Source organism: Plectrocnemia conspersa, unplaced genomic scaffold (genome assembly GCF_051122295.1).
Source record: "Plectrocnemia conspersa isolate PC_06_02 unplaced genomic scaffold, ASM5112229v1 ptg000011l, whole genome shotgun sequence".
Lineage (NCBI taxonomy): Eukaryota > Metazoa > Arthropoda > Insecta > Trichoptera > Polycentropodidae > Plectrocnemia > Plectrocnemia conspersa.
In genome coordinates, this window is record NW_028277175.1 from 22,885,804 (window position 1) to 22,905,629 (window position 19,826).

Below are 19,826 nucleotides of genomic sequence, written 5' to 3' on the forward strand. Positions count from 1 at the left end.
CGCCACTGAGTAAACTCCGTTTGAGTAAGCCGTTTGTGGTCGTCGGCCAATGTTCTTTCTTATTTTCAGCAAATATTTTTTAGTCCATTATAATTATACTGTATTGACTTTAGCAATAATTAATTCAAGCGATGTCAATGAATTTTATTTTTTCCGATTTGTAATTACTCATTTTGGCATGTGTGAAGAATACACAGCACAGTGACATATGTACACTAAGCGAATACGCAAGTTTTAACTTATACTTAAACATATTATCTTGTATCTAAATAACTTTGATATAAATTTATTAAATAAATAGTAGCTGTCGTTAAAATATATTTATAATTATTGTGATTTAAAACAACTTATGTACATCAATAAATATGCATTTTATAAATTAAGTTGTATAAAATATTTATAAGTTTATTATTTTATAATTTTTAAACATCCTCCGGTTGTTGAGCCGGAGCCAGACTTACTACCGCTTCCACATCCAGATCCAGATCCTGATCCGATTAATGAACCGGAACATGATCCACTACCACTCGTTGCGCCGGAGCCAGATTGACAACCGCTTCCAGAGCTTGTTCCAGAACATGATCCACTACCACCTGATGCGCCAGAGCCGGATTGACTACCGCTTTTAGAGCCAGATCCAGTACATGCGTCGGAACATGATCCACTACCGGATTGACCACTGCTTCCAGCCCCGCATGTTGAGCCGGAGCCAGATTGACTTCCGCTTTTAGAGCCGGAACATGATCCACTTCCACTGGATGAACCGGATGAGGTTTGGCAAGCTGCTTCTGCAGCGGCTTTGGCGTCAGCGCTGGCTTTTGCATCAGCGGAGGCTTTAGCTTCAGCTGAAGCTTGAGCGGAGGCGGCAGCTTTTGCATCGGCGGAGGCTTTAGCTTCGGCTATGGCTTGAGCGCAGGCAAAGGATTTGGCGTCGGCGGAGGCTTTAGCAGCAGCAGAAGCTCGGGCGCTAGCCTCGGCACTGGCTTGAGCTGCAGCCGTAGCGCTAGCGGCGGCTTTAGCCGCACAGCTAGCTTTATCGTTTGCTCTGGCGCTTGCGTCTGTAGCGGCCGATGCAGCAGCGTTGGCTCTTGCAGTAGCGTCGGCGTAGGCTTGAGCCGAAGCAGTAGCTTTAGCATCGGCATCTGCTTTAGCTTGAGCGGCAGATTTAGCTTCGGCGGAAGCTTTAGCATCAGCGAAGGCTTGAGCGGCGGCGTCAGCTCTGGCGCTTGCAGCGGACTGAGCGGCAGCATTAGCTTGGGCACTAGCATCAGCACTAGCTTGAGCTGTAGACGAAGCCAAAGCGTTGGCTTTAGCTAGAGCGCAGGCCGTGGCTTCAGCTCTGCTCTTTGCATCTGCGGCGGCCGTTGCAGCAGCGTTGGCTTTGGCGGTAGCATCGGCTAAAGCTGCAGCTATAGCAGCAACTTTAGCATCGGCGTCTGCCTTTGCTTGAGCGGCAGATTTAGCATCGGCGCAGGCTTTAGCGTCGGCGGCGGCTTGAGCGGCGGCGGAAGCCTTAGCATCGGCAGCAGCCTGAGCGGCAGCATTAGCTTTAGAAGTAGCATCGGCACTGGCTTGAGCTGTAGACGTAGCGTTAGCGCTGGCTTTAGCTGAAGCGCTTGCTGTGGCATCAGCTCTGCTCTTTGCATCTGCGGCGGCTGATCCTGCAGCGGTGGCTCTAGCAGCAGCATCAGCAGAAGATTGAGCGGCAGAAGTAGCTTTAGCGTCAGCATCTGACTTAGCTTGAGCGGTAGCTTTAGCTTCAGCGTACGCATTAGCTGCTGAGTTTGCTTTAGCGTCGGCGTAAGACTTGGCGTCAGCAGCGGCCTGTGCAGAAGCATTAGCTTCAGCGGTAGCCTTTGCTTCTGCGCAGGCTTTAGCGTCGGCGATAGCCTTAGCGTCCGCTAAAGCCTGAGCGGCTGCATAAGCTTTAGCGTCAGCGCTGGCTCTAGCGTTAGCGGCAGCTTTAGCTTCAGCGGCAGATTTTGCTTGGGCTGAGGCAGCTGCAGCGGCAGTAGCTTTAGCGCTTGCGCATGCCGTAGTGTCTTCACCACTGTTTCCACATGGTGGTTTGCTTCCGCACACTGGAAGTATAGTGCACCCGTCTATAACCTGTCAAAAATTTACAGCGATAAAATTATATTTAATGTCTATACTATTTATATGAGTAAATATATTACTTACTTGCGCTGCGACAAAACAGGCAAAGAAAAACAAAAGAATTTTGCTCGTCATATTGCTCGTCTGCTTTTGCCGTGTGTGGTACTAATATTTAAGCTTTTTATCTACTCTGATTTTTATGAGATTTTCTTACGCATTATATATATTTTTAGATGAGTAAAAAATCACGACTAATTAATTAATGCGCATCTGGGATTGTCAATTATACAAACACGTCAAATATATATTTAATGATTTTAATTTATTGCAGACACAATACATATTTGAATATCTTTTGCTCCAATCTAAAATGATTGTTTTTCATATTTGGTTTGTCTTTTTGAACACTTTGGAATTGATTAATGCATTAACGAGATTAATGAAAAAACGATGTTACTTACGTTTTACAATCTATTTCTAAATGGAATAATAACAACAGTGTTTTAATAGCCGTGTCGTATTCTGCACCAATTTTCGCAATCGTACTATTTCTAGGACATATTAAGCCGATCCGTTTAAGCTTAAGACGGGATGCTGCGACAGCAAAGAAGAACAATACTCACTTAATTCAGTGCCTGAAGATGTGAGATACAGCCTGGACGAAAGTTCGTGATAGGAATATCATTTATACCGTATTTTAAAACTTTAAACAACATATGTATTTAAATTCTTTATAAGGGCTCAGAGATTCTGAACTGATAATCAAGAACCATGTTTTTAATTCTTGCAGAAATTATTATTCGTTATTTAAATATATGTTAATAATAAAAACAAAACCCAACTGCGTGACGACATTTGGTAATTGATTAAAAGAAATCATAAGAATCCTTAGTTGGATTTCTCGGAACTTTTTATTGTATTGTTCATTTTGGTTCTTGCCATATCTTTATTGTTTTTCAGTAGTTTAATCCAGCCAATTGATCGTCAGTTTCGCGTTGAAAATATTTATAAAAATTATAATGCTAAATCGTCCATAATTGAGATTGAGTAATGCTATATTATGTATTAGTTAATATATAAGTATATAGGCAATATCAATTTCATAGTTTGTCGGTTATAACTAATCATTAGTTCAAATATTTGTAAATGTTAAAATGGGTAAAAATTACTACTCTTATAAATGATAGAGTTTTACTGTGAATGTGCTACTAAAACTACTGTTGATTTTACCAGTGAGTATTTGCGAAACATTTGATATATAAATAAATAATAATATGTGGCTTACGCAGTCGTATACCTGGCAAAAACATAAATGATCAAATAAATGCGTCTAACATTCATAAAATCAAAATGACTACAAATTGAGGAAAAGTAACGCTTTGTGATGAGAGTAAAATAAATTTATTTGGGTCATAAATGGTGAACTACTTTAATCGATAGGCACAGATTAGGTGTTCCCAGATTTTACTAAGCTCACAGATAGATAATTAAAATAAAATTGAGCTAAGTCGCGCATAGTATAATCATATAAAAATTTATAATTAGTAAAATAGGTGTTCTGACAATTTTACATATATTTATGCATGGCCGAATAAAAGTGTGTTATGGCCGTGCGTGGTTTTTTGTGTATAAATAACCTGAAGACGCCTCAGCTGTCACGGCGCATGGTCGTGCGTCAGCAAGGATTCTGAGGATGTAAACTCTGATAATAAAGCATTTCTATGGTTAGAGGCGTTTAATTCCGTCGAGAGACGGTGGTCCTTCGAAAAGAAAAGACGGCCATCTCCAAAGGGGAGAGGTCGCAACATTTGGTCCTACGAGCCGGATGGACCACCAGCGCTTCGCTGAGGAAGCATTCGGGGCAGCAGCAGCTGAGCAACTGCGGGGCATCACAGGGAAGCCGCCGGGTCGAGAAGCTGCGCAGACGGAGGAGAGGACATTTAGGTTAGTGGTTAGCCGTTCCCCACTTGTTATTTCCTAACCTCAAACTTTTCCTTCGAGTCAATATGTCAAAACGCGACATACTGAAGCGTTCTAGGCTGCAGTCGCAGCTTAAGCGATTTGCCGACGCTGTTGAGGGCTGCGTGTCGAGAAGAGACGCGTCGGGTCTTCAAGTACATCTTGATGACGTTGTGGATGTCTTAAGGACCTTTAGGCAGGTCCAGGAGGACATCGAATACACCATAGGTAAGGTGGATGATGAAGCTACCTCGGCGTTCGAAAGGGATTATTACAAAACCATTTACGCCGCGAAAGAGTTAATAGTGCGATATGCACGGGGGCAACCCCCCCTCCCAACAGTCGCGCCGCCTACTAATGTCTCATTACCTGCCCTTCGGTTGCCTTCATTTGAAGGTAACTACAAAGATTGGCCGCATTTCTCTAGCCTTTTTCTAAATATTGTTTGCCGAAAGGCAAACATATCAGATGAAGAGAAGGTCCACTATTTGTTGACTTCGGTCAAGGGAGAAGCCGCTGAGGTCCTTCGCGGTATAGAGTCCGCAGGTCAGTCATTTGACCTCGCATGGGAGTTGTTGCGATCACGGTTCGACAACCCGAAAATTTTGGCCACTGAGCACTGGAGAGCACTGCTCAGTATTTCGACGGTTAGCGCCAGCTCCCATGTGGGGTTAAGGAAGCTGATCGATGCGGCTACGTTGCACGTAAGAGCACTGGAAGGTCTTGGGCTGCCAGTGCAGCATTGGGATTTTGTCCTAGTGCAGATCATCGTGTCAAAATTGGCAGTGGTGCTGGCCCGTGAATGGGAAGCGACAGCACTAACAATCAAATTGACAACGTTCGAGGCGTTGTTAACATTCCTAAAAACGAAACATCAAGTGCTGGAAAACACAATTATCCCGACTCAGGTTCCTATTAAGGAGCCTAAAGTTGTTCACCAAGTGAGCCATCAGCCGTTGCGCGAGGTATGTCCTCAGTGCAAGGGGACTCACAAGCTGGGTGAGTGCCCCAGTTTCAAACAATTGCATGTCCATAAAAGGTGGGTCATCGTGAAACGAAACGCACTATGTTTTAATTGCCTGCGGAAAGGTCATAGTGCTGGTAATTGCAGGGGCAGTTGCTGCTCAGTGTGTGCAAAAAGGCATCACTTTTTGCTCCATGAAGATAGAGATCGAGCAGAAGCTCCAAAAGCGACAATGTCCGCTGTAATGGCCTGCCGGCCAGGTCAAACCGGTAAGGTAGTATCGCAAATAGCTTTACTTTCGACGGTAAAATTATCCATCCGGGGTCGAAATGATTCCACGCAAGTCTGCCGTGCCCTTCTTGACACTGGCGCTGAGACGAACCTTGTATCATGTGCACTGGTTGACAGGCTGGGTTTGAACATCCGCAAATCTAGCGCTAATATAGTGGGTGTAGCGGAGTCTGTGGCTGCTAGTCAAGGCTCTGTAAAGCTAAAAATAGCCTCGAGGAAGGAAAAGCAGTGGTCGGTAATTGACGCTATGGTCATGCCGAAATTGACTGCAAAAATTCCAAGCATGGCCATCAGCAATGTACGTAGGGCCATCCCTAGATATATCCAACTGGCAGACAATGAATTTGACTTGCCGGGAGAGGTGGATGTCATCCTTAACGCAAGTTGGTTCTTTGAATCAATGCGCAATGGGCGCAAAAGAATCAAACTTGAGGATGGGTCAGTAGTAATTCTGGCAAATTCCACATTTGGATGGATAGTGTCGGGTAGCATCTTAGCACCGGCCGCTAAAGATCCTGCCTGCAATCTTAGCTTGGTGCAGATGGACAGGCAGTTAAAAAAGTTCTGGGAGCTCGAAGAGGTCAGTAATGACCTAAGAGCTAGTCACAGCGACAAGTGCGAGGAAGAATTCAAGGGTTCAACAAGTCGTACAACGGAAGGTAGATTTGTTGTACGCCTTCCATTCAAAACTGATGACCGCACTTTGGGTGTATCATACGAGCCAGCGCTTAAGCGGTTCTTTGCTTTAGAGAGAAAGCTGGCGAAGTCTGTAAAGATTCGGGATGAGTATACTGACTTTCTTAAAGAGTATATCTCTCTTGGTCACATGTCTGAGCTTCCCACCGATCCGTCCATAAGGGACGAGGGTTACTACATTCCACACCATGCTGTGATAAAGGAAAGTAGCCTCACAACCAAGCTCCGAGTGGTTTTCGATGCATCGTTCAAGTCCAGCAACGGTGCCTCGCTCAATGATCTACTGATGGTTGGTCCAAAACTACAGCAGAATATTTTTGTCGTGTTGATTCGTTTTCGTCGGTTCACGTATGTCATTACGGCTGACATAGAGAAAATGTACCGGCAGGTTCAGGTTCACGCCTCCCATAGGAGATTTCAAAAAATCCTGTGGCGATCTGACCCACGGGACGACGTGAAATCGTTCCAGCTGAACACAGTAACGTACGGGACAGCTCCAGCTTCATTTTTGTCGGTGCGTTGCCTGCATCAACTTGCAGCTGAGGCAGAGGTTGATTTTTCTGCAGCCTCTGCAGTCATAAAAAATTATTTCTATGTTGATGACCTGCTCACCGGAGCAGATTCCATTGTGGCCCTTAAGGCATTACGGTCTCAAATTGACGTCATATTGAGAAAGGGTTGTTTAACCCTGAGAAAATGGCTGTCAAACGAGCCGAGGGTGATAAGCGATCTCAAGGAGGACGCAAAGGGACAGATCTCTCACCATATCATTGAGACGAATGAGTCAACGACACTGGGAATGGGCTGGGAAACGAGAACAGATAGGTTCTTTTTTATGGCAGCGTTCCCGGAGACACTCCCAGTGACCAAAAGGGAGATCCTCAAGTCGATCGCACAAATTTTTGATCCACTGGGTCTCGTCGGTCTCGTTGTTGTAATATTAAAAATATACATGCAGCAGTTGTGGAAGGAGAAGCTTGGCTGGGATTATAAAATCCCCAGCTCTTTATTCAGCTCCTGGCAATTGTTGTACGGGGGTTTAAATGGCCTAAAGGCAACAGTTGTCCCACGCCATGGGTTTGCGCAGTATCTGTCTAAGATCAAATTGGTCGGATTCTGCGATGTGTCCACCAAAGCATATCGGAACCGATCAATGGTGAAAGGCTATGTGTGTGTCTTTGTGTGTTTTACGACAAAGGCAGTGCACCTGGAGGTTGTCACGGGACTCACTACAAATGAGTTCATGAACACCTTGAGACGATTTATCGCGAGGAGGGGCAAACCTGCCGAGTTGCACTCCAAAAATGCCACCAATTTTGTGGGAGCCTCTCGTCAGCTAGGAAGGCTTCTAAGATCTGCCGACTTCAAGGAAGTTCCGGCTTCATTAGCTGAACAAGGGATTAAATGGAGATTCATACCACCACGGTCACCGCATTTTGGCGGTCTGTGGGAAGCGGCTGTCAAATCAGCCAAGCGACATCTGGTAAGGGTAGTGGGAAACGCGTCCTTAACATATGAGGCCTTCAGTACCGTCGTTGCGCAGATCGAGTCAGTATTAAATTCGCGTCCGCTCACTCCAAGTTCCAATGATCCAAATGACCTCATTCCATTGACTCCTGGTCATTTCCTTATCGGCGAGCCACTAACTGCTTGTCCCCAGGAAAACGTGCACGACGTGCCGGAGTCACGGCTGTCTCAGTACAGACGTTTGCAGCAGCTGGTGCAGCACTTCTGGGCCAGGTGGTCCAAGGAGTATGTGACATTGATGCAGCAGCGCAGCTTCAGATCGGGTTCCTCCAATCCTGACATTGGCGACATGGTGTTGTTGAGGGAGGACAATCTGCCTCCTCTTCAATGGCAACTTGGACGGGTGATCGGGTTGCAGCCAGGAGAAGATGGAGTTGTACGCGTTGTCTCGGTAAAAACGCCTAGCGGCATCACCAAACGTGCAGTCAGCAGGCTAGCACTTTTACCAGTGGAGCAGCAACAGGACACAGTGTAATAAAACAAATGAGCGTAAACATCGCTCAGGCGATGAAATTAGAAGATAGTGAGTAAGCAAGTATCGTTTCAAAATAAGATACAAAGCTACTTGAAGTGTAGGGAGGAAAAAATGTTCCAAACATAAGTTTTTGCAATGTTCATATGTTACGATGTTTGTACGTGTTATCTGTTCTGTATACTTGTGTATTATAATTTTTGTTGTGTATACTTTGATATTGTTTTTCAGTTGGGAATACTCATGTGTTATAATTTCTGCGCCTATGTGGCAGAGTGAGTTAATATAATTGCGTTCAGCCAACTGTTTTTCAATAAGTTTGTTCAACTAGTGTTTTGAAAGAACAATACTTCTCCCTTGTTCAAAGTATGTACGTTCCTTCAAGGGGGGAGAATGTTCTGACAATTTTACATATATTTATGCATGGCCGAATAAAAGTGTGTTATGGCCGTGCGTGGTTTTTTGTGTATAAATAACCTGAAGACGCCTCAGCTGTCACGGCGTATGGTCGTGCGTCAGCAAGGATTCTGAGGATGTAAACTCTGATAATAAAGCATTTCTATGGTTAGAGGCGTTTAATTCCGTCGAGAGACGGTGGTCCTTCGAAAAGAAAAGACGGCCATCTCCAAAGGGGAGAGGTCGCAACAATAGGTGTCATTGATTTACATTCTGCTTTTAGTCTTGTGTCTCACTATTTACTTATAGATGTTGATTGAGTTTACGAGATTTATAAATAAATAAAAAACAAAGGTTCTTTATTGTAATTGTATATTTAATGTGAGTTAGTTTTGTGATATCAATCCTAAATAAAATACAAGATATCTTTGCCATTTCGAATGATTTATATCAGTCACAAATTAATTTCGTTTGTAAAAAACAATATAATTTCTATGATATTTAAAAAATACTTTTAAAATAATTTGTAGCAGTAACTTTAAATATCGCTAAGAAATAAAGTTAACTTCCTTTTTTATCAAGCTTTAAATCTAGAACTCGAATAAAATCTATAATATAATTGTTCTAAGCCGCTTTCGCTTCCGGACGCGCATAAATTCAAATGAAACATTCTATGCTCAATTTTCTACTTTGTAAATCGTATCGCTTTGTATGAACGGTGTATAATACACGTAAACAAAGGGGAAATATATATAATTATAATTAATAAAAATAAAAATAGAGTTGGCACAATAATTTTCGAGCCTCCGCTAATTTATTCTATTGTTGCCGACCAATAAAAAATAAGCATTCAAATATAAAACAAATGACCGATAGTAACGTGACAACAGTTTTAAATAATTAATATTTATAAATAAAATTTTGCTATGCGACAATAATTTTCATTATTTCGTCATGTACGTTGTTCCATTTGACTGAATATAAATAATCGGATTGCAAATTAGCTAGGTGTATTATAACTATTAAAATTTAATATACATAATGTGTTGAGGATAAGAAGAATAAGAATAAAACAATCTTCGTAATGAAATCTTCAAATTTTGAATTCCCGTCGATGGGCTCCGAGGCCGAAAAGTGAGTTTTTCCTTTTATAATATTATATATAAACATTATCATTGCTTCCGATTTAATGCACATATACGTTAGATTTGACTAGACTAGGTACGGTTTAAACGTAAACATGTAATATATACTTAGTACGTATGAAGATTGAGGTTAATGTCGAACAAACCGTATAAATATTATTAAAACGTATTTTTTATCTATTGCTATTTGGGGATACTATCTTTCGTGACAATAATTGTGATGCAATCGGTTATTTAGCTGATGAAACTTGGTTACAACAAAATAAATTAAAACCATTATTGCAGTAAAAAAAATCACCTAGATCGTTCCGTTCCGAGTGACGACTCGCAATATTCATATGTGTAGTTTCTTGGATGTTATCTAATAAACATTTTAAAATGATTATAAATATGTGATTGCATACCTGGAATAATCGATAACCAAAATATTATATTTAAAAGTGACTCTGACTCTAAAAAGTCCTTTCCTTATGAATCAAATAAGGGTAACAATAAGACAGCGCTAGTCCTCATGTATCCAGGAAGACGATAAAAAATCAATGGGTTTTCTCAACTTTTTTTCCCACACACCGTATTCTTCAGACATTGCTGCAAACGAATCATCTAATTAGATCCCTGCAACAGGTTTTTAGGGATTTTTTTACAAAAATGGAAATATAAAACTACATTAAAGAATTCATTGCTTACGAATTTTTTTTTTCGAATCATATATAAAAAAAATATTAACAAGTGGAGAAAAATTGTAGAAAAAAATAGTGATTATATAATTCAATAAAAGTTTTACACTTTTATTTTTTGACTCATTTAACCTACACTTTTAAAAACTCAAATACTTATGGAATAACCTGTGCATTCGGCAATTATTTAACTAGTGATTCAGAGTATTCGCACAAAGAGTTGTGATACAATTCATTGTTGTCTCAGTATAGCATCTACTCAATGAAACACTTTTAAAGGTGCTAAGGACGCAGCCGAAGTTGCCACATTCAACTGCGAGCTTTAGAATGCCCTAAAAAGTCGCGATCGCGTCCCTTATTCTGCTGTTGCGACCAGGATGGCAATACTTGAGAACGCACGCCCTTATTGCACAAATCATCTAGCTTCTCAACGAACTAGCCAAGCAGAAGATTTTTTTCTGCAATAACTATGATGAGTTGAAAAAAATGTGGAATTGTGCTCATATATTTTAGGTGTGCACCATATTTTTTTTTAATCCAAGAACTATATAGTTATATGTGGTTTAACAACGTTACGATTCACTAATTCTGAACGCTTCTATTTTTTACAACATGAAATTTGTCCAGTTAATGGCAGCACACTTTCGAATAAATCGCTGTTTCTTGGAAGCAGCTCTAAAACAATTTATATGAGTTGAGACTAAACTGGCAGCATAATCTTATGTTGCGTGTTTATTACTACCTATATATACATATATGTATATTAGTAAATCGCAAATCACACCTACAATGCGCTTATTGTGTACATATAAAAATTGCTATTGTTATTTGAAATGCATTAGACATCACAATTATTTTGTAATAAATTCAGAAATTGAACGTACCAAATATTTATTTATAAAAATATTATTGCAAACTTTTCCTTAAAAATTCGACTGGAAACACTTCATTCAACATATACTTTGATTAAATCGTCATATGAAAGTCTACAAAGGGATTCTTAAGTTCACTTATAATAATACATCCCTTAACAACGTTAGTTCAACCGACAATATTTTTCTTCTTCACTTTTTAAATATATTGTAAACTCTTCAATGTTAGGAGTCGTTTATTTTTAAAGCAGTTCGTAAGTTGACTCGTCAATTAAACGGATTTCTTAAGGAAATTTCTTTCATTGTTGTTTCAATGACCACTGATATGATATAAATATATTCAGGACCTTTCTCGTTATCGGATCTTTTGATGTAATATGTGAGAAAGGTTTCTTCTTTCTGAAACAGTTGCAATTTTTATTATTTTTATAATAAATATTCTTTAAGTAATTTTATATTAAAAATACATACTATAATTAAAGCGTGTATTTTTGATAACGACTGAACTTATTTTCTCTTGTCTAAAGCGCGATTGGGTGTCCCAATAAATCGTAATAGTGTGTTAAAAAAACTCTACGTAAAAATAGAGATAAACTATTATTTTTACCACTATATGATTTTTTAACGTAACAGTAATTAATTATAGGAATTGATGTGCTAGTAGCCAACTATTAAAGAATATGATATACGAAAATTTTCGGTTACGAAAGCTAGGTAAATGATAATATATTTTATATTTTTTCATAAGCAAACTGGTAATTTATTTAAATATTTTTCAACATATATATACATATATAGCATATTTAAGTTAATATTGTTTCACTATATTAAACATCCTACTAATCCACCGCTTAATATGCCGGAATCACTCCAGGAGCTGGATTGACTATTGCTTCCACTCCATGCACCGGAGCTAGAACCAGCGTTAGATCCGCTTGATGCGCCGGAATTTTTTCCACTTCCACCCCATGCACCGGAGCTAGAACCAGCGTTAGATCCGCTTGATGCGCCGGAATTTGATCCACTTCCACCACATGCACCGGAGTTGGAACCAGCGCTAGATCCGCTTGATGCACCGGAATTTGCTCCGCTTCCACCCCATGCATTGGAGCCAGAAGCAGCGTTTGAACCGCTTGATGCGCCGGAATTTGATCCGCTTCCACCCCATGCATTGGAGCCAGAAGCAGCGTTAGATCCGCTTGATGCGCCGGCATTTGATCCGCTTCCACCCCATGCATTGGAGCCAGAAGCAGCGTTAGATCCGCTTGATGCACCGGAATTTCCTCCACTTCCACCCCATGCATTGGAGCCAGAAGCAGCGTTAGATCCGCTTGATGCGCCGGAATTTGATCCGCTTCCACCCCATGCATTGGATCCAGAAGCAGCGTTAGATCCGCTTGATGCGCCGGAATTTGATCCACTTCCACCACATGCGCCGGAGCTAGAACCAGCGTTAGAACCGCTTGATGCGCCGGAATTTGATCCACTTCCACCCCATGCACCAGAGTTAGAACCAGCGTTAGATCCGCTTGATGCGCCGGAATTTGATCCACTTCCACCCCATGAACCAGAGTTAGAACCAGCATTGGATCCACTTGATGCGCCGGAATTTGATCCACTTCCACCCCATCCATTGGAGCCAGAACCAGCGTTCGATCCACCTGTTGCGCCGGAATTTGATCCACCACTACCCCATCCACCCGAGCCAGAACCAGCGTTAGATCCACCTGTTGCGCCGGAATTTGATCCACCACCACCAGAGACGTTGCATGCCGCTTGTGCAGCAGCTTTGGCGTCAGCGCTGGCTTTTGCATCAGCAGATGCTTTGGCTTCGGCCGAAGCCTGAGCAGAGGCAGCAGTCTTTGCATCAGCGGAAGCTTTCGCTTCGGCAGAGACTTGAGTGGAAACAGTAGCCTTGGCGTCAGCAGTTGCCTTAGCGGCAGCACTAGCTCGGGCACTCGCTTCAGCACTGGCTTGAGCTGAAGCAGAGGCGCTAGCAGTGGCTTTAGATACAGAACTAGCCTTATCATCAGCTCTGCTTTTTGCATCTGCGGCTGCCGATGCAGCAGCGTTAGCTCTGGCAGTTGCGTCGGCGAATGCTTGGGCGTTTGCGTAAGCTTGAGCGTCAGCGTCTGCCTTAGCTTGAGCGGCAGCTTTAGCATCTGCTGCGGCTTTAGCATCAGCGGAGGCTTGAGCAGTAGCAGAAGCTTTAGCATCGGCAGTGGCCTGAGCGGCAGCACTAGCTGTGGCACTAGCATCGGCACTAGCTTGAGCTGTAGACGAAGCGTTAGCGTTGGCTTTGGCTAAAGCGCTGGCCGTGGCATCAGCTCTGCTCTTTGCATCTGCGGCGGCCATTGCAGCCGAGTTGGCTTTAGCGTTAGCTTCGGCTAAAGCTGCAGTGATAGCGACGACTTTAGCATCGGCATCTGCTTTGGCTTGAGCGGTAGCTCTAGCGTCAGCGGAGGCTTTAGCGTCGGCAGTTGCTTGAGCAATGGCTGTTGCTTTGGCATCTGAAGCCGCCTGAGCGGTAGCAGTCGCTTTGGCATTAGCATCAGCACCGGCTTGAGCTGTAGCCGTAGCATAAGCGCTGGCTTTAGCTGAAGAGCTAGCTGTTGCATCAGCTTTGCTCTTTGCATCTGCGGCAGCTGATGCTGCAGCAGTGGCTTTGGCAGCAGCGCTAGCAGAAGATTGAGCAGCAGAGGCAGCCTTAGCGTCTGCGTCTGCTTTAGCTTGAGCGGTAGCTTTAGCTTCAGCTAACGCGTTGGCTGCCGAATTTGCTTTAGCATCGGCGTAAGACTTGGCATCAGCAGCGGCCTGTGCAGAAGCATTAGCTTCAGCGACGGCCTTTGCTTCTGCGCTAGCTTTAGCTTCAGCGACGGCCTTAGCATCCGCTAAAGCCTTAGCGGCTGCGGCAGCTTTAGCTTCAGCGGTGGCTCGAGCACTGGCGGCAGCTTTAGCATCAGCCGCAGACTTTGCTTGAGCTGCGGCAGCTGCAGATGCGGCAGCTTTAGCCTTAGTGCATGCTGCACTATCTCCTGAACTTTCATCACTGTCACTGTCACTGCCACTGCCTCCGAGTATCGGTTTGAGTCCGCATAGTGGTTTGATTCCACATGGTTTTCGAACAGTACACCCTTCTATAACCTACAAAGAAGATAATGTTTTTTTTAATATTGCAATTATTAAAATATTACAAATTTTTTAATACTATTAAATTATAACTTACTTGTGCTGCCACGAAACAGACCAAGAATAACAAAAGTATTTTGCTCGTCATCTTATGTTGCTCTGCTTACTGCTTGCTATAAGTATATTGATAAGTTTTTCCAACGCTTTTTATATAATTTTGGATGAGAAAAAAATCATCATTTCCTAATTAATGAGCATCTGCGATTGTCAATTATACAAACACGTCAAATCTGTATTGAATCATTTTAATTGATTACAAGATACATTCAATATTTAAATATCTCTGTACCAATCAAAAAATTGTTACTAAATAGTTTGTCACATTGAACGAAATTGATTAATGAACGATATAATTGTGATGAGTGAAAAAATGTTTTACAATCTATTTTAATATTTTATTATATTTATTTTAAATTATAAGATATATAATAATTTATAGTTTTAATATAGTAAGAACGATCATTTAAACTAATAAATTTCTTAATTATTTAGTGGCTATTTAAAAAATATTGCCATATTGACAATATATCTATAAGGGTTACTATTATTTTTTATTAGTAATTATAATTAATAATACCTACCGACCAATAGATAATAAAATGACTAAAACTTGTTTCATTTTTATCTTTCAACGTTTGGATGCAATCATCTCAGGAATTAGCAGTAGAGTAATTGTAGACATGTATGAAAAATAAAATAAAGAGCGAGAAAATAAATTTGTCCCATATTCATATTTATATTGTGTTGTATTAATAGATTTTTTATTTTTTAGTCCGCAAAGATTAGGATATTCATGCTTTGGAAATACTTTGGATATTTGTGTAGCGCTGATGAAAATAGCTATGTGCTGACTTTGAACATCTATCTTCTTTCATATTATTTATAATTTAATTATTGTAATCTAATTGAAACAATAATCAATTTATTCACTTGTATTTTTCTGTTCTAGCAATAGAAATAATATGATTGTTACGTTTGTGATGTTTAGTTTATTGTGTGAGTTCATCATACCAGTTTTCATAATATAATTGAGAAATTCCTGTTTGCATCCACTTTTTTTAATTTTTGTTTTTTAGTCTGAGCCATGCCAATCTACAATATTATATATTTATTTATTTTTTAAATCTTCCGTTGTAAATTGACAGGCGTAGGCCCAATGCGTTACAATGGGGTAACGCATTGGGCCTAACGTTACGGACTGCGCTATTCCGTCCTTATATATATTGAGAATAAGATTTCATTACGGCAATTATTTTTATGCACGAACGCTTTCAAACGCAATGTGGGGATCATCTTCAGATGCTAAATCGAATAGAATATTTATTCTTTTTGTCGCAACAATCCAAGTCCATCCTTGCATACATCGAATGACCCACGATATTGCATACACGCTGTTCTTGCAAAAATATATGAGGATTGAATCGCGGATATTGAAACACTGCGTTGAAAGTTTTACATTTTATTATATAATAAAATATACAGTTCTTAACGCAGTGTTTCAATTGAAATTTGTTAAAGTAACAGATCGATTGTTATATTTGTAAAATCAATATGTTGAATCTTAAATCATTTCCCCAGTTGTAAAAATAGCCGTACCATCCGAAAATTATGCTACCATTGAGCGTACATATATAATATATAAAACACCGGTACCAGTACACTACTTTCAGGTACTACAGCTTTTATCTTTCTTAACCCCAGAAAAGTAAGAATTTCATGTATACCATTTGGGGAACACCTTCCAAAACAGACAGTTGTTAATAATCAACTGAGTTGTGTTACGTTAAAGTATGTGCAAAAGTAAAACGTTTAAAGTGAAAGAGAAGCGCTGTGATATAATATTATCATTGAACATTTTTAAAAATATCTTACATTTGAAATTATCCTAAATATTACACATTTGTTCAATGCAAAGTTAATAAACAATTTAGTTGGGATATTTTAAGCCAAACATAAGGCAATTATTACATAATATTTTATAACAGCAGTTTTGTTTAAATCGTTCCTTCGTCCACCGTCTAAAGCCATCTAATCAAGCTTCGAAGGACCAGCAAATCTTACGGCCAATAATATAATAATACGTAGAAGACTTGCGTCTGGGGTCGTATTTTGGCCATAGCAAAAGTTTTGCTTGGCATGTCCTGAATAGATTCTAATTAAACTTTTGCGATGACTTTCATTCTAATTTTGAAGACACGTTCTTGAAAGACATAGCTTAAATTCGTTATTTTGTTATATGTAAAACATCTATATGTAATAATAAAATATTTTATATTATGGTTATAAGTATATAAATAAAAAAATCCATTTTTAAACATTTTTAATAATAAATATTAAATAAATTGCATATTCTGAAACACATAACTATCAAATTTTCATCAATTAATTTATATCTTAAATTATCTTTATACTTTAATACGCAGACAATAATACATAATTCGGTATAATATAATACCGATATTTAGAAACGAACCAAAATTTAATAAAAACAATCATTCGCTTCATCGCGATAATGTACCAGCACACGCCACAGCGCTTTACTTATAACAAAGCTATTATAAAAAATAATCGTTCTCTTTATTGTATAACGACTAATTTGAAGTACATCTGGAGTACTTTCGATATAACTTATGTACTTTGTTTGTACACAAACCTTGGTGTTATTAACACAAATTTTGATGTATCAAATACAATCACAAATGGTTTTATTACTAACATACAATACTTTAATATGTTACGATTCACTATAAATTAAAACTATTCGCTATAATACTAATATCTTCCAATGTCAGTTGGCCTGTAGGGCTGTTTTTAAAAGCTTCATCCACTGCTTTGTTTAACCCTCTGGTGATTTCATCAAGACCGTCTTCAAACGCTTTTCCAAGTACACTTACGAATGATGTTAAATCTGATATCAACGTTGGTTTATCAGACGAAGATAACAGTTCTTCTTCCTTATATTCTTCGGTCGTAAACTCGTCAATGTTAGGAGTGGATTCTTTTTCAAGCAGTTCATCCGTTGAATTTGTAGTTGAAAGATTTTCTGTCTCAATTTCTTCGATTGTTGATTCATCAACAATTGGTGTATCATCCTTTTCATTTGAATCATTTGATTCTGTTTCATTTTCTAATTTCTCTGTAAATTCTGTTTTCGACTCTTCTTTATTTGAATATGCTAATTCTAGTATCGGTTTCTCTAACGTAGTTTCTTCGCTAGTAAGCGTTGATTCAGTTTCGGAAACAATTGTTGACTCGGTTGGATTTCCATCGTCACTCGTTTGTAGTTCGTCAACATTTGGCAGAACGGAAGTTGACTCAACGTTTTCACTCGAATTCGTCATATTTATTATTGCTTCAGTTGTTATTTCATGTTGTGCACCTGTAAATGTATCAGTTTCATTTGCACCGGACTCTATAGTTGTAGTTTCTGTATTTTCTATTTCATTTGTGGTGTCTTCTTCTTGTTCTTTAAAGAGAACAGAATAAGATTTCACAGCATTTTCAGAATCACTAAAAAGAGGTACTGTTTCGTCAGTAATTTCATCAATGAGTTCTTCAGCTTCACTTGGAAGTGGCTCTGTTTCTTCTTGATTAGCAGAAATAGATTGTAATTCTATTGGTTCTTTACTTTCACTTTGTCTAAACGTTATTTCTTTAGTTTCTGATTGATCTGTGGGCTCATCGTAATCATTCAAAGAAAGCTTTGTAGCCGTTTTGGATTCTTTAATTTCGCTTAAAAGTGGTTCTGTTGTCATAGTATCCTCAGTTTTTTCAGTTTTATGTTCAGATATATCCGTAGTAGTAGTTTGTTCGCTTTCAATTAGAAGAGGTTTTATAGCTAATTCATTTATAACTATAGGTTGAGCTTCATTAGGTTCATTTGTGTCGCTTAGAAGTGGTGGTCTATTTATGGTATGCTTAGGTTCTTCAGTGATAGATGTAGGGCGATCTGTAGATTCGACAGTGATTGAATTTGTGTAATTTAGAAGTGATATTGTAGTTGCGGTATTTTCAGTTTTTTCAGTTATTAGTGTAGATTGATCTATAGGTTCATCAGATTCGCGTGGAGGAGGTTCTATTACTGTAGTTTCTTCTGGTTCTGTATTAGTTTTAATATATTCAATGGGTTCTTTTATTTCATTTTCAAGTGGTTTTGATGTAATATTTTCTTCAATGATTGGTGTAGATTGATCTGTATCTTCATTAGATTCACTGGAAGAAGTATCTGTAGTTAATGTTTCTTCATCTTTAGATTCTTTAGCTTCTATAACTGTAGTATTTTCTGGTTCTGTATTAGTTGTAATATATTCAATGGGTTCTTTTATTTCATTTTCAAGTGGTTTTGTTGTAATATTTTTTTCAGTGATCGGTGCAGATTGATCTGTATGTTCATTAGATTCACTAGAAGAAGAATCTATAGTTAATGTTTCTTCAGTCTTAGATTCTTTAGTTGCATCTGGAAGTGATTCTTTAGTCGCAGTTTCTTCAGTGCTAGGTGCAGATTCATCTGATTCACTCGTAGTAGTAGTTTCGTTGGGTTGTTCAGTGGTTGGAACAGACTGAGGCTCTGGTAGTAGTTCTGGTGCTTCCACATTTTCTTCAATCGCTTGTAACACTTCACTCAAATCTCTTTTGTTTCTCTTGCAAATGTTATGTGGCACAGGTTCAGGGTCAAACGAAAACATGGCATCGTGAAGTTCCTTAACGAGATTGTCGCTTTCATAGTCTCCGCATAAAGTTATCCCAGGCGCAATTGCATAACTGTGCACTTGCTGAAAAATTAGTATAATTATTACATAAACTTTTGAGAAACTATAACATACCAATGTTTGAAATAACTTAATAAAACTTATTTACTCACCTGTATAATAATGACGTACGTACATGTAAATAGTGCGTAATTTGTTTTATACATTTTGTTGTTTACACGAAATGTGTTGATCCTTACCCGTTGAGTCCCGAAAGAAGCATGGAAAGGATTTGGCTTGTCACTGATGTATATATAAGTGAACGTAGTTCGTTGTTTACCCACCTGTAAATTTCTTCGAGATGAAAACGAACGACGTGTCGACATTGAACTGAAAGAAATGTTTTCATTTTGTTTACATAGATGGCCGATAAGCTATTGTCGTAGGGTAGTGAATCGCGTATGTCTGTAAATGTATCGGAAGTTATATCTATAATATACTGCCGATAGAAAGAACAAGTCGTTCGGAACTGTAGTGCCAACAAAAAAAATCGCAGAAAAAACATAAATGTCATAAAAGTAAACCTCAAAAAATAACTGCGTTTACGTTAATTTATATTTTTTATTTAATTAAGTTTTATTTTTTATTTAATCAAGCACTTAGTTTTACGTAGAACGCATGAAGTTAATCGTGGATTGAATAAAAAAAATATATTACTCATGGTTTTAAAATTGGCCATCTGTATTTGATATCCTAATTATTTTACCGGTTTTATTTTGTAATATATAATTGTAATTGTTCGTAAAATTTCAGGATGAAGTTATAAATGAGATCTATTGATTGTAAACTATAA

The 19,826-nt window shown here is 39.2% G+C and overlaps 2 protein-coding genes across 2 annotated transcripts; both read right to left on the reverse strand.

The window, feature by feature from the left end:
• Nucleotides 1-305: 305 nt before the first annotated feature.
• Nucleotides 306-14,408, reverse strand: LOC148230000 (uncharacterized). The gene is made up of 4 exons (XM_088196964.1): nt 14,323-14,408; nt 11,920-14,240; nt 11,755-11,764; nt 306-2,109 (listed from the first exon to the last, which is right to left on the reverse strand). Exons 1-4 carry the CDS (start codon nt 14,371-14,373, stop codon nt 409-411), a joined length of 4,083 nt encoding a protein of 1,360 aa, XP_088053090.1. The 5' UTR covers nt 14,374-14,408; the 3' UTR covers nt 306-408.
• Nucleotides 14,409-16,588: 2,180 nt separating this feature from the next.
• Nucleotides 16,589-19,727, reverse strand: LOC148230001 (uncharacterized). Its single transcript, XM_088197326.1, has 4 exons — nt 19,691-19,727; nt 19,318-19,363; nt 19,147-19,276; nt 16,589-19,057 (listed from the first exon to the last, which is right to left on the reverse strand). Exons 1-4 carry the CDS (start codon nt 19,710-19,712, stop codon nt 17,030-17,032), a joined length of 2,226 nt encoding a protein of 741 aa, XP_088053452.1. The 5' UTR covers nt 19,713-19,727; the 3' UTR covers nt 16,589-17,029.
• Nucleotides 19,728-19,826: the final 99 nt, after the last annotated feature.